Source organism: Megalobrama amblycephala, linkage group LG18 (assembly GCF_018812025.1).
Source record: "Megalobrama amblycephala isolate DHTTF-2021 linkage group LG18, ASM1881202v1, whole genome shotgun sequence".
Classification (NCBI taxonomy): domain Eukaryota; kingdom Metazoa; phylum Chordata; class Actinopteri; order Cypriniformes; family Xenocyprididae; genus Megalobrama; species Megalobrama amblycephala.
In genome coordinates, this window is record NC_063061.1 from 5899542 (window position 1) to 5915636 (window position 16095).

The 16095-nt window shown below is 39.6% G+C and overlaps 1 protein-coding gene across 2 annotated transcripts in view; it reads right to left on the reverse strand.

Moving 5' to 3' along the window:
- Positions 1 to 16095, reverse strand: part of gabra3 (gamma-aminobutyric acid type A receptor subunit alpha3) — a 268591-nt gene that overhangs the window by 51608 nt on the left and 200888 nt on the right. For both annotated transcript variants that reach the window (XM_048165836.1, XM_048165837.1), the window contains exon 8: positions 5643 to 5795. In XM_048165836.1, the coding sequence (XP_048021793.1) occupies positions 5643 to 5795 (153 nt within the window). The remainder of the gene's footprint in view (positions 1 to 5642; positions 5796 to 16095) is intronic.

Consider the following 16095-nt stretch of genomic DNA (forward strand, 5'->3'; position numbering starts at 1 on the left):
TGACAAAGGAGACAGAGACTGGGTGGAACCAGCGGCAATGAAGGAGACAGGACACTGGGTGGAACTAGTGTTGACAAAGGAGACAGGAAACTGGGCAGAACCAGTGTTGACAAAGGAGACAGGAGACTGGGCGGAACCAGCGGTTACTAAGGAGATAGTAGACTGGGCAGAACCAGTGTTGACAAAGGAGATAGTAGACTGGGCAGAACCAGTGTTGACAAAGGAGACAGGAGACTGGGCGGAACCAGTGTTGACAAAGGAGACAGGAGACTGGGCGGAACCAGCGGTTACTAAGGAGATAGTAGACTGGGCAGAACCAGTGTTGACAAAGGAGATAGTAGACTGGGCAGAACCAGTGTTGACAAAGGAGACAGGAGACTGGGCGGAACCAGTGTTGACAAAGGAGATAGCAGACTGGGTGGAACCAACGGTGACAAAGGAGACAGGAGACTGGTTCTGCCCAGTGTCCTGTCTCCTTCATTGCCGCTGGTTCTGGCCAGTGTTGACAAAGGAGACTGTAGACTGGGTGAAACCAACTGTGACAAAAGAGACAGGAGACTGGGCGGAACCAGCGGTTACTAAGGAGACAGTAGACTGGGCTGAACCAGTGTTGACAAAGGAGACAGGAGACTGGGCGGAACCAGCGGTTACTAAGGAGACAGTAGACTGGCCAGAACCAGTGTTGACAAAGGAGACAGGAGACTGGGCGGAACCAGCGGTTACTAAGGAGACAGTAGACTGGGCAGAACCAGTGTTGACAAAGGAGACAGGAGACTGGGCGGAACCAGTGTTGACAAAGGAGATAGCAGACTGGGTGGAACCAACGGTGACAAAGGAGACAGGAGACTGGTTCTGCCCAGTGTCCTGTCTCCTTCATTGCCGCTGGTTCTGGCCAGTGTTGACAAAGGAGACTGTAGACTGGGTGAAACCAACTGTGACAAAAGAGACAGGAGACTGGGCGGAACCAGCGGTTACTAAGGAGACAGTAGACTGGGCTGAACCAGTGTTGACAAAGGAGACAGGAGACTGGGCGGAACCAGCGGTTACTAAGGAGACAGTAGACTGGCCAGAACCAGTGTTGACAAAGGAGACAGGAGACTGGGCGGAACCAGCGGTTACTAAGGAGACAGTAGACTGGGCTGAACCAGTGTTGACAAAGGAGACAGAGACTGGGTGGAACCAGCGGCAATGAAGGAGACAGGACACTGGGTGGAACTAGTGTTGACAAAGGAGACAGTAGAATGGAGGCGGGATTTATCGCACAAACCAATCATAACCAATTGCATCCAATCATAGTGCGATGGAGACATTGCCTCCTCTCACGTGACTTTCCCCCATTCATTCTTAATTACCCCCCCACAATAATAGTTATAATAGTTTTCTATGAGTGGAAAGAGTTTTTTATGACTCCTGCTGTAACTTTACCTGCGTGTGTCGCTGTTGGGCAGTGTTCCTTTAGAAATACGAGTGACTTGCGCTCTTTTTAATGTCATAATTTGTAATATTTGTGTTGTTTTATTTGATTAAAATAGATTATTTTCTCACTGCCTCCCTTGCCTGTAACGCCCCTGTTGTGTATGCATTCTGAGTTATTTATAATGTCTTACTATGTGGTTGTTAGCTTTGTGGGTGGTTATAGAGCATTACTTACCAGCCCAAATCAAAATAGACCAACCCCAAATCTTTATGGTTCTCTCTCTCTCTCTCTTACATACAGTGGTTTTTCAAATATTGTGAATTATTCTAAGGAGTCTGTCTTGAAGGTTGTCTGAGTGTGAAAGATAATGGTGAAGGCGGGCCGCAAAGAATAAGAAGGTGAAGATGAAATATGACTATACACCTGAGCATGCTGAACTGCATGCATTAGTTTTAATTTGAAAATTATGGAGTTTGAAAGTTGAATAATGAAAAGGAAGAATTGTGAAGAACAAAGGCATGAAAAGGAAAATACAAAACGCATACAATGGTACCAATGGCAGGACAAGAACATCGGCAGCATTATTCAATATGTGTAAATAACAACTTCAGCATACAGTTATAATGAAAATTATTCAACCCCTATTGCAAATCAGGTTCATTAGCACAATTTACAGACTTTCAGCTGTTTGCAATGAACAAATCAAACAAAAGTAATTGAAATAGCTCAACACAATGGATGTTTCAAGTGGTTTTTCTTTCAATTTTAATTAACTGCAGTCTCAAAATTATTCAACCCCTTCATGGCAAGCGTCTTTAGTACTTAGTAGAGCAGCCTTTTGCTGAGATTGTAAACAGACTGGCAACAGGGGGAAAACAAACCCCTTCAGTTCAGCAATTCTCATAGCTGGGATCACCAAACGTAGGATTTCGAAGTTCAATGCACATATAAAAATAAAAGCACAAAATGACAACCACCATCATAAACAGATAAAACAACTCATGGGACAAAAACACATTTTACAAATACAACTATACCCATGCTATATACAAATGAAGATTTATTTTCATATGGTACAACTACTATTGATAGTATATTCTAAAGCTTCGTTTACACTGCGTGCATCTGCGGCACGTTACGGCTCCGGGGAGGTTTTGTTGCGTCCTCTGCGCGGTGTCAACTCAGAAGCATTTCAGAAGCGAAGGGGCTGGATTCGCGAAACCACGAGATTTGCCCGTCCAACATTGTTTTCGTTGATTTTTCGTGTTTTTAATGGCTAAATTGTTATATTTTGTCCGGTTTAATTGTGTTTATTGCGATCCCATATATTTTATTTTGCTGTAGCCTACAGACAAAGTTAATTCACTTAAAAGTCCAGTTATGGACAACAAGAACAAAGAAATTTCAAGTTTTTCAACTTTGAATCTCTTGTGATCAGTTTCTGGCCTCCTAGTGATGTGAAATATAAGCAGGAGTTTACACAGGGTGATTATTTTGACTTTATTTTGTATTTGAGCTGTGCATCTTGGACGCGGCGTCTGTCAAAAATAGGCGAGGTGCCTATCTTTAGTGAAGCGGCGTGGCGAGCCGCTTCTGGGACGCTTCTAAAAAGCACCGCGGCTGGTGTAAACACCAGCATTGACTAGAGTGGCCGTGTATCGGCTCCGGTAGCCGCGTCGCAGCCGTAACGCGCTGCAGATGTGTGGAGTGTAACTGAGGCTTAAAGCTGCAGTAGGGAGTTTTTAGAAAACGTTGACTCAGCCTGAGAATTTGAACAAGCACAACTCACAGGTCACTCCCCCTTGCTCTCTGCTGCGCTACAGCCCTCCCTCCACAGCTCCTCCCCCATCACAACGGAGCCTGCCGTGAACACGCAGGCTAGTAAGCAAGCAGGACCGATGACGGCGGATAAACAGTTATAGCACATTCACTGGTACAGACGAAACATCAACAATATGATTTACATTGACTATGGCCTTCCCATACTTTGACTACAAACTTGGTCCTCAAAACATTACGTATTTTGCAATACATGTAATGTAACTATATGACGTATATGCACTATTTCTATAAGTAATAAATAGCTAGTAAGATAATATAACGGTAACTAATGTTACAGTACGCAAATAACTGGCTTCTCCGGTTATCTCTGTATGTATATTTTAGCCAAGAATAAAACAAAATTTGTTATTAAACCACTCTGCCTCTTTTCGTTTTATTTAAAGAAACAAACAAAAACATATTAATAGCCTCAGGCAACGAGTGATTAATTATCTGCAATGTCTGCTTATATTTATAACAAAACGAAATATTAAACAACCCTGCCTCTTTTCGTTTACATTTCAAACATATTAAATGTAATACTATTTGTGCATACTCTCATTATCTTCACTGTAATGAAATGAAATAGGCTTTAACATAAAACACAACCTTCTCTTTTTGTTAAATGTCAGTTTTAATGTTCAATAATAGCCATTATAAAAGGTATAAAAATATACAATAAGAAATAAAGCAAACAGTTCAGTCAAGCGTACAAAATCAGCGCTTTAGTATGATACAAAAGTTAAATAGCCATATATAAATTTATGAAACGTCACGTTGACCTCAGCCAAAACGGAGCCAGCAGCAAACGTCAGAAGGATTAGCCGAGGTAAGGCTGCTCTCGGCTGGGTACATGAGCGCTGAGAGTCCGGTGATCGCCTGGATCTCAAAACTCCGACAACGTCAGATCAAATTTTTAGAAAGGCGCTATCTTTATCAATTAACCACAAATTTGAGCTTTAAACCAGCACATTCTCGCCTGAAAAAATCTTAAAACTGCATATCATGACTTAATAGAGCCCGATCACACGAAAATGCGTATCAATAGTATGAGTTTGTAATCTCGTAGAATATATACGCCAAAATGAGTTTTTTGCGTGCATATGATACGCACTTTATGGGGTATTATACGTACGAAACTGGATTGTTTGTCCGCCATAAGCAAAGCTGCTGCACACCGGTAATCTTGAATTTGAATGCCTGTACACGCTGTGCACTATGGCTGTGCATGATAGGAGTGTGATCAGCGCGCACACGAGCTTGATTGACACTGCTAAGACACTCCTCCTGACTCTGATTGGTTGGTTCTTACCGGGAGCAGTGTATTTCTGCAAATGGCAATAGGACCACTGGGAGGAGCCAGAGGAGCTTGATTTTTTCACAGATTATCTGTCTCATATTCTACTGTCAGGACATAATGACAGGTTTAACAAATATGTAAAAAATACATTTTTACAAAAGTTACCTACTGCAGCTTTAAGAGTGCTCCAATCAGGACTTTTGGGACCGATCACTGGAAGCAGTTTTGGTCGATACAGATCATCAAAATAAATACTACTGCATGATGAACAGAAGGCTTAAAACAATCTCACAACAAATGTGATTTATAAATAAAATATAATTTGGTGTGGTTCTGTGTAATATTCAGAACAGTGGTGCATGAAATGCTTCTGCACTCTATCAAAAACAGTTTGTGAGAAGTGTGAAAAAAGTTTTATTTAGTAGCTGATTGCAAAAACTTTCTCAACAGTAACATCCTCTACAGTATAGCTGGCAGGATGAGCCCTGCTTTGCACCTGATGCTCGAGACTTTGATAAAAAGCAAACCAGCAGATGAAGCCAGGCACCATGGCAAAGTTGATGTGAGTTCAATAAACAATAATCTCTTAACTTCAGAAGGCTTAAAAATCATGTGAATAGGCTGCTAAAGGAGATACAGTTGCAATACTTTTGGGTTTATATTTACCTTTCCTGTCCTGTCAGCAAATTTTTTATTTTTTTTTATTTTTTACTTCAATTCACTCTAGATTTAGGTTCATCTAATCTGTAATTGATTAAGTGCTTGTGTGGTGGCTGAGGTAATTACAGGTCAATCCTGTGATCCCTGGTCCATTTCAAAACAGAATCCATCACTATCCTGGTTTAGGGCCTCTCAGGGAATGTACATTGTAAACTTTCATGCGGAATACAAATTTTTCAAATAATCTCCGATGCTTTTGCTTACTGAACGCTTCCCGTTGTTTCATTATGACAAATGAAAACGATAAAAAACAAAGTATAAGGCGCAGCATGTTTTGACGTAGTCTCATAATTTAAACAGCAGCTCTATGTTGGATGTGTTATTTGCCGGATTACTCGCAAAGCACATCTGTGCATTAAGAAACAATAGGGAAGAAAAGCTTACCGAAGACAGTGCGTGCTGGCACAGACTCCCGGTTCAGCCAGAAGGAGACCTGAGAGAGAATGACGGTCATTATGCAGGGGAGATATGTCTGGATCACGAAATAGCCAATTTTCCTTTTCAAATGGAAATACGTTGTCATCACTACATATTCTCCTATACAAGAAACAAGAAAAAGAGAAGAGAGAGATCATAAGAGAGATGAATTATTGATGGTACAACACATACGTAGACTAAAATATTCCTCATTTATTTATGGAAAATCATTATTTATTTATTTTTTTTATTTTAAATCATTATTATTCATTTTATATTATACAAGCAGAGCAAATGAGATATAGAGAGATGCGGTCTTGTGTTGGAGAGGAAAGTTAACTGCTTCTTGAATACAACAGCGCCAACGATGGAGTAGAACTCAAGTGTTTTCTCAGCATGGTTGGAGTAGATTGGATGTTCTAACCTTAACAGCAGGAAGGAACTGACAGACAATTGCCCAATCTGAAAGCCCTTCCATTTGGTTCTTTTTGAAGGTCTGACGGAACATGAAGAGCTGCGATTATGTCATTAAAATCAGAGGTCAGATGGCCAATTTGCAGATTTTAAAGGTGCCCTAGAATTAAAAATTGAATTTATCTTGGCATAGTTGAATAACAAGAGTTCAGTACATGGAAAAGACATACAGTGAGTCTCAAACATCATTGTTTCCTCCTTCTTATATAAATCTCATTTGTTTAAAAGACCTCCGACGAACAGGCGAATCTCAACATAACACCGACTGTTACGTAACAGTCGGGATCATTAATATGTACGCCCCCAATATTTGCATATGCCAACTCATGTTCAAGGCATTAGACAAGGGCAGCCAGTATTAACTTCTGGATATGTGCACAGCTGAATCATCAGACTAGGTAAGCAAGCAAGAACAATAGCGAAAAATGGCAGATGGAGCAATAATAACTGACATGATCCATGATATCATGATATTTTTAGTGATATTTGTAAATTGTCTTTCTAAATGTTTCGTTAGAATGTTGCTAATGTACTGTTAAATGTGGGTAAAGTTACCATCGTGTATTACTATATTCACGGAGACAAGACTGTCATTATTTTCATTATTAAACACTTGCAGTCTGTATAATTCATAAACACAACTTCATTCTTTATAAATCTCTCCAACAGTGTGTATTGTTAGCTTTAGCCACGGAGCACTATCAAACTCATTCAGAATCAAATGTAAACATCCAAATAAATACCATACTCACGCGATTAGACATGCTGCATGACGAACACTTTGTAAAGATCCATTTTGAGGGTTATATTATCTGTGTGGACTTTGTTTATGCTGTTTAAGGCAAGCGCGAGCTCCGGGGGAGGGGAGCACGAGATTTAAAGGGGCCGCGCAGCCTGAATCGGTGCATATTTAATGATGCCCCAAAATAGGCAATTTAAAAAAATGAATAAAAAAAATCTATGGGGTATTTTGAGCTGAAACTTCACAGACACATTCAGGGGACACCTTAGACTTATATTATATCTTTTAAAAAGACATTCTACGGCACCTTTAAGTCACATAATATATGTTCAAAATTTTTAACATTCAAAATAAAGGAAATATTATTCCTTAAAAACTATGGTAGATCAGGAGAAGTAGGAGACTTACAGCCTTCATTTTTTCTCATTTAATCTCATTGTTGTCTAGAAGAAATAGAGATCAATAGTCAATATCTTACTTTCTTCTGAGAAACAATAAAAAAAAATGCCTCGCAAAAGAATTCTTTCTTTTTTTTCCACATTGTATTTTGCAGCTTTATACTAAAATTCTTTACATTTATCAGTTTTTCCATATCAGTTTACAAAAAACAAAACAAAATAGTGTGTGTGGGTGCTCTGAACCTGTTTTTTTTTATTGGATATGTCTGTATTTTGCTGTTTTCCTTCTACCAAGACCTTGTCTCTGAAAAACAAGCCCAAAGCATGATACTACCACCACTGCTTCACTGTTGGGATGGTACTGTGCAGGTGGTGAGCGATGCCTGGTTTCCTCCAGACATGAATTAGAATTAGACATCTTTAGAATTGAAGTTCAACAGACCAGAGAATCTTGTTTTTCACAGTCATTTAGGTGCTTTTTTTTCAAATTCCAAGCAGGCTTTCATGTGTCCAGCACTGAGGAGAGGCTTCCGTCTGGCCGCTCTGTCAGAAAACCCAGGAGGTCATACAGTGATGGTTCTCCTGTCTCCACACATGATCTCTGGAGCTCAACCAGAGTGACCAACAGGTTCTTGGGTCCGTCTCCCCCGATTGTTCAGTTTCACCAGGCGGCCAGCTCTAGGACGAGTCTTGCTCATTCCATACCTCTTCCATTTACTGAATTATGGAGGGCTCTGTGCTTTTGGGAACCTTTAATGCAGCAGATTTTTTGTAGCCTTTATCTCTAAAGGTCATCTACGATAAAAAGTCTGTCATATGGTACAAGAAGAACATTTACTGTTTTGGATATTTGGCTGTATGTACTAAGAACTATTAATGTAAGATTTTTGAACTACTACTTGTGAAAACAACTTTAAACATATACAAAGTTGATGTGTTCGGTTGCAAGACGCAACATTAACATCTGTCTTCAATGACATTAAATCTGGGGCAGACCAAATTTAATAGTGCACATGCGCAAAAGTGAATAATGACTTTTAATAATGCATTTTAATCTATTCCTCACACAAAAGTCATCACATCGTATGACTTCAGAAGATTTGGAATATGGGTCATAAGTCGTATGGACCACATTTTATGGTGCTTATTTATAATTTTTATAGTGTATCAGTTGTCATCATGTAAAAGAAAACCCTCGGCATTCTGTGAAATATCTTCTTCTGATAACAGAATTTTCCTTTTTATGGGACATTTTCCTTAAAACAAGACCCGAGGTTGAAATTCCAATCTCTGTAGGAAAAGCAATTTTCAGCTGAGTTAGTGTTCTCTCCCTGCATTGGGAGGCAGAGCAGAGGACAATTAAAATGACAAAATGAAGAATAAACAGATGCTTGTGGTGCTTTAAAAACAAACACTGGAGTATTTGTCTTTTTCATGTCAGCTGAGGGGGAACAGTAAGATATGGGTCTCATCTGGAGGCAAGTCAATACAAAACCTTTTCACCAGCGCTGACATACACCCAGAGCTTTTCAAACATGTCTTAATAATGTTGGTGTCTAAATAATCACTGACGTGGCCTTGACATGTGACTTTTACTAATGTGTTCATTGCAGAATGAGCTTGGTTATACTATAATAGCAATAAGGTGTAAAAAGGTTTGCATGGACGGGTAAGATGGGGGAAGATGCCCCTTAAGAACAAGGTCCATTTACTTTTAAATATTTACATATTTAGATATTAGTTTAGCATGCTCATAGCACAAAATGTAAAATTATTCAAATATATACACCCTACCATTCTCCACTGTGCCACTCGTTTTCACAGAAATTGCTGGGTAAAATCTGATTGCCAATCTTTTTGTACCGAAAAAGTAGAAACTAACGTTGTGTGTCAGCAATAAAAAAAAAAAAAAAAACTTATTGGCCACTACTACAATTGAATAGAATTGTACAGACAGAAGTATATAAGTGTTGATTTAAAAAAAAAAAGAACTCAGAGCACACTGACAGATTTTTTTCTTTTTTTCTTTTCGGAACAGTAGAGCAAAGTAAAAAAAGACATTGCCAGGAAATACATTAGTAGTGGTGCTAATATGTTTTAATATACATTTTAATATACATACTTATATTTTTTAAACCTTGTATAATATGATACACAAATGAGTGTAAACTATGAATGAAATGAGCACAATATGATACTGCTCCTGGAGATCTACCTACCTGCAGAGTTCAGATCCAACCCTGATCCAACAAACCTGTCTATAATTATGAAGTATTCCTAAAGATCTTAATTAGCTGGTTCAGTTGTGTTTGATCAGGGTTGGAGCTGAACTTTGCAGGTAGGTAGATCTCCAGGAACAGGATTGGGCACCCCTGGCCTACATGATATGTTTCTCTCTCTCAGTCTCTCCCAGAGCTGGCAAGCATGTTGTCACAGAACGGTGGATGTAGAAAGCGCATGACGAAGGAGATGATGAGAAAAACAGAGGCTTTAATAAAAAAAAGCCAACTCAGGAGAATTACAACTATGTTCAACAAAAAATAACAAAAATTACTGAACAGAACAGGGAGAATATACACACAGTAAATGATGGAACTAAACAGGAACAGCTGGACAAGGATGAACTAATCAGTGATCACAGAAACTAATAAGAACCCATGCAAGGAACATGACAGGAACTAACAAAACAGAACATAATTATGATATTGTGCCCCCTTGGAAAGGCAAGTTCTCATGCCGTACAATGTCTAACTGAGAGAGGGGGCTTTGGAGGTGACTGTAGAGATGGTGTTGGACAGGAACCCGGAAACAAACACCATGGTGGATCTGACAGTGGGAGGAGCCACAGTGAAGCTTTAGCTGAAGGGCTGGGCACAACCCGGGAGCCAATCGTCGGAGACGGAACCAGGGTGAGTGGAGGAACCGGTGGAGCAGAGAGGCCGATGGACCAGGGCCTGATGGAGCCGAAGGGTAGACCCAGAAGTCCAGATTGACCATGGTGGAGATGAAGGAATGCAGAGCCTGGGCGGAGCCGGCAGGCTGACAGGTCGAGGTGGAGACATGGGCCTGGAGGCCCGAGGTGCAGCCGACGACTCGGCCTCATTCCAAGCTGGCGGAGGTGAAGCCCGAGGTGAAGCTGATGAACCGCATGGAGCTAGTGGTGGGGGCAGAGCTAACGAGCTAGATGATACGGTACTGATGGATCCATGGGACTTGCCGTAACCAGCGGGGGAGATGGGACAAGGAAGTCAGGCAGGAACACTGGAGCATCAAAATATCCAGATGGGACTGGCGAAGAAGGCGAGGATTCAGCGGTGGGGATCTGGGTGGGAACTGGATCCGTGGACCACAGATCTATCAGGTTCAGGTCTGCTCCTGACTCAGGGGTGGACTGATGAGTGCGTTTAGTCTCTGGGGTTTTGATGGTATCCGGCTCTGGTTCCTGGACAAGCTTAGTGGGTGCCTCGGGCTCGCTGGCTGTAAAGGAGCGGCCCCTGTCCCAGAGCATCCAGCCCAAATACCCCAGAAACCTTTGGTTCTCGGGGAGGAGACACAACACTGGTGACAGAAATTTTTTTTTACTCGTTTTAGAGTGGTCGGTTATTTTGTCATTGAATGGCGGCTGTAGAAAGCACACGACATAGGAGATGATAGGAAAAAGTCTAAATAGCAAACTCAGGAGAATTACAACCATGTTCAACACAAACAATAACCGACAAAGGACTGAACAGAACAAGGAGTATATACACACAGTAAGTGATGGAACTAAACAGGAACAGCTGGACAAGGATTAACTAATCAGTAACCATAGACAATAAAGAGAACTCATACAGACATGACAGAAACTTTATAATTTGTCCAGATTTGCATTTGAATGCAACATCCTTGTTCTCTAATCAGCTATTTTAAATGTCTCCTATTTGAGGCTGTGGATGATTGTCCGGACATAACTAAAAGTTTGTCTGGGAAAAAAGAAAAAAATAAAGTTTTTTTGTTTTTTTTTGTTTTTTTGTTTTGTTTTCTAATTTATTTAATATTTACAATAGTGGTCAGATATGATGTCTGGAGGGAATTTTGTATTTAATGTCCACACAAGTTCAATTAATCCATAAAAATATGAGAAAAATATTTTATATTTTTTAAACATTGTAAATATGAAGAGAAAAAAAAACGAAAAAAAAAAAAAAAAAAAACGCATAGGAAAAAAAAAAAGTTCACACATGTCAAGGGGTGGGATATATCAGGCAGCGAGTGAACAGTCAGTTCTTGAATTTCATGCATTGCAAGCAGGAAAAATTACTGTGACAAGGCCAATAGTGATTTCTAGACGACTGAGTCAGAGCATCTCTAAAAAGTCTTGCTGAAAGTGGTGTAAGGAAGGACAAACGGTAAACCGACGTCAGGGTCATGGGCACCCAAGGCTCTTTGATGAATGTGGGGAGCGAAGGCTAACCTAGCCGGTCTGATCACACAGAACAACTACAATAGCACAAACTGCTGAAAAACTTTATGCTGACCATGATAAAAGGGTGTCAGAACACAGTGCATTATAGATAGCTGCTTATGGGGCCATTATGACCCCTGGTCAGCACTGAAAGTGGCTACAATGGGCATGTGAGTGTCAGTACTGGACCATGGAGCAATGGAAGAAGGCTGTCTGGTCTGATGCTGGGAAACCTTGGGTCCTGCCATTCATGTATTACTTTGACTTCTACCACCATCCAAAACATTGTTGAAGATTGTTCAGCAGGATAATGCACACTGCAAAAATTGTTCAGGAATGGTTTTGATGAACATGACAAAGAGTTCAAGGTGCTGTCTTGCCCTTCAAATTCCCCAAATCTCAATTCGATTGAGCATCTATGGGATGTGCTGGACCAACAAATACGATCACTGGAGGCCCAACCTCACAATTTGCAGGACTTAAGGGATTTGCTAATGTCCTGGTGCCAGATACCACAGGACATGTTCAGAGGTCTTGTGGAGTCCATTTCTCGATACATCAGAGTTGTTTTGGCAGCATGAGGAGGACCTACACGGTGGCAGGTGGTTTTAATGTTGTGGCTGATCAGTGTATTTATATGCATATTATTGTTTGGTCTATGAACAAAGACATCTGCCAGCATCTGCATCTCAGCTTCCTGAGAACCCTGCGTTTTGTTCCACTCTGTTGCGCTCTGTCCAACTGTCACTGAATGCAAGAATGCATTGTGTGAATGGCAAAAACATGCATGCAATTAGATGGTATTTCAAGCTTGAATTACTCAGAAGAAAGGAAAATCCCTTATTAGGGAATTTACGTACGGATCAGGAAGATTACAATGGCACATAATTGTAATCAATAAAACTCAATTTATTCTGAAAAAAAGGGTATGAAATTGTACTATGTAGTCCCCATTTTCTAAAATGTTTAATATATATTTTTTTAACATTTATTAATCATATATCAATATATAAATCAATATGAACAACATGTTAAACAGTTTACTTTACTGGCTGTAAGTGGCAGCATTGAGTAGTCCATACCAATAACTTAGTGATTTCTCCATGTTTTTCCTGTTTTTCTCAGTTTTATTTAACATGTTATTCCCTCTTCCAACCCTAAACTAGGGAGGGGAAGTAACAACTAATAGACTTAAGATTATATAACATTCAAGATTGGTACATTAATATTATATCACTCGATGAAATATATGGTTATAAGTTATAAAATACACAGGCACATGATTGGACCAGTGTTAATTAACCCCTGCCTGGGATTAGGCCCAAGAAGCCCATGCTTAAAAAAAAAGAAAAAAGAAAAAGAAAGATTGCTGTTGCTGGGATCCAATATACGTTGCAAACAGTTTATAATGTATTATTTCTAAGAACTGTCAATTTGGTATGTTCAGCATAATTAAAGAAGTGTTATGTGCATTTAATTGTGACCCTTAAAATACAACCTCAATGTGAAGCATGCCATTCATTCAGGTTTACTTTTTTTTTTTTTTTTTTTTTAACAAATATTGATATATAAAATTATTTGCATTTTACTGTCTTTAGAAAAACTGCATCATTAATAATGTGGATTTCATAGATTATTTTCACATGTGCACATTTATCATATTGAGCACACACACTTTTCTTGTAGACTCAAACTTGTTTGGGTCCTTCCTTCTTCAGAGAAGCTGTATGAGCCCAATAAATGTGGCAGAAAGCAATCGATAAGCTAAGTCCTTGTAAAGCAGGCTAGATAAATTACTTTACAAACAGACAAAAATGGAATTTGTAAGCACATGACAAGGCTGAAATAAATATAAATAATATTAAAAAAAACGTGTGGGAGGCAAGCAAAATTAATTCATTCAGGTTGTCAGATGCAAAAGGAGAGATTTCATAAAGGGAAGGCTACAGTATTACAGACTCATGCATATAAATAAGCTGTGTTAAAGATCAATAGAGGTTTTTCATTATCCTGCATAAATCTGTAACTATGCCTCAAATGCTGAAAAACAAAGGAGGCAGATGTTTCCATATCCTTCAAGGATACCTTTTAAAAGGCTGATTGCAGCATTCAGTGTAAATGCAAGAGATCTGGCAGTGTACAAAACTGAAAACAAGTAGGGCTGGATACAATATGGGCAATTACCTCATGATACAATATGTACTTTGATATACATGTTGTGACTCAGTATATTGCAATCTGTAATTCAATACATCACAATATCATAACTGGATCGTTATTTAAACTGTGCTAAATAATTTTCAATTTCAGTCTCCTTTTTTTATGGGTGGCTGTATATAAGTAAGCTCACAAAGACGAGGAATTCACAGAAACGGTCTTTAATTCTATAATCCACAGAATCGTGAGGGAACATATCCACTTCACAAAGATGAGACCGGACAAAGAACTTAAAAAACAGGGAGTATATACAGGTGCTGGTCATATAATTAGAACATCATCAAAAAGTTGATTTATTTCACTAATTCCATTCAAAAAACTTGTATATTATATTCATTCATTACACACAGACTGATATATTTCAAATGTTTATTTCTTTTAAATTTTGATGATTATAACTGACAACTAAGGAAAATCCCAAATTCAGTATCTCAGAAAATTAGAATATTACTTAAGACCAATACAAAGAAAGGATTTTTAGAAATCTTGGCCAAATGAAAAGTATGAACATGAAAAGTATGAGCATGTACAGCACTCAATACTTAGTTGGGGCTCCTTTTGCCTGAATTACTGCAGCAATGCGGTGTGGCATGGAGTCGATCAGTCTGTGGCACTGCTCAGGTGTTATGAGAGCCCAGGTTGCTCTGATAGTGGCCTTCAGCTCTTCTGCATTGTTGGGTCTGGCATATCGCATCTTCCTCTTCACAATACCCCATAGATTTTCTATGGGGTTAAGGTCAGGCGAGTTTGCTGGCCAATTAAGAACAGGGATACCATGGTCCTTAAACCAGGTACTGGTAGCTTTGGCACTGTGTGCAGGTGCCAAGTCCTGTTGGAAAATGAAATCTGCATCTCCATAAAGTTGGTCAGCAGCAGGAAGCATGAAGTGCTCTAAAACTTCCTGGTATATGGCTGCGTTGACCTTGGACCTCAGAAAACACAGTGGACCAACACCAGCAGATGACATGGCACCCCAAACCATCACTGACTGTGGAAACTTTACACTGGACCTCAAGCAATGTGGATTGTGTGCCTCTCCTCTCTTCCTCCAGACTCTGGGACCCTGATTTCCAAAGGAAATGCAAAATTTACTTTCATCAGAGAACATAACTTTGGACCACTCAGCAGCAGTCCAGTCCTTTTTGTCTTTAGCCACTTCTGACGCTGTCTGTTGTTCAAGAGTGGCTTGACACAAGGAATGCGACAGCTATAACCCATGTCTTGCATATGTCTGTGCGTAGTGGTTCTTGAAGCACTGACTCCAGCTGCAGTCCACTCTTTGTGAATCTCCCCCACATTTTTGAATGGGTTTTGTTTCACAATCCTCTCCAGGGTGCAGTTATCCATATTGCTTGTACACTTTTTTTCTACCGCATGTTTTCCTTCCCTTTGCCTCTCTATTAATGTGCTTGGACACAGAGCTCTGTGAACAGGCAGCCTCTTTTGCAATGACCTTTTGTGTCTTGCCCTCCTTGTGCAAGGTGTCAATGGTCGTCTTTTGGACAACTGTCATGTCAGCAGTCTTCCCCATGATTGTGTAGCCTACAGAACTAGACTGAGAGACCATTTAAAAGCCTTTGCAGGTGTTTTGAGTTAATTAGCTGATTAGAGTGTGGCACCAGGTGTCTTCAATATTGAACTTTTTCACAATATTCTAATTTTCTGAGATACTGAATTTGGGATTTTCCTTAGTTGTCAGTTATAATCATCAAAATTAAAGAAATAAACATTTGAAAAATATCAGTCTGTGTGTAATGAATGAATATAATATAGTATAAGTCTCACTTTTTGAATGGAATTAGTGAAATAAATCAACTTTTTGATGATATTCTAATTATATGACCAGCACCTGTATACACAGACTAAATTAAGTAATTAATGAACGACAGGTGAAGGGAATCATTAATCAAACACACTAAGAAACTGGGTCAAATGACATGGCCCACAGACAAACAAGAACAGAACTAAAACACAATGGCTGCGTTTACACTGGCACAAAAAAAAAAAAAATCCAATTGTTTTGCTCACATCTGACACAGATCGGAATTAGTTGCACACGTGTAAACACAAAAATCTGCACGAGTTCCGATTTTTCCGCATCCGATCTGAGCCACTTCCAAATGTGGTTTTAAATCAGACACATCT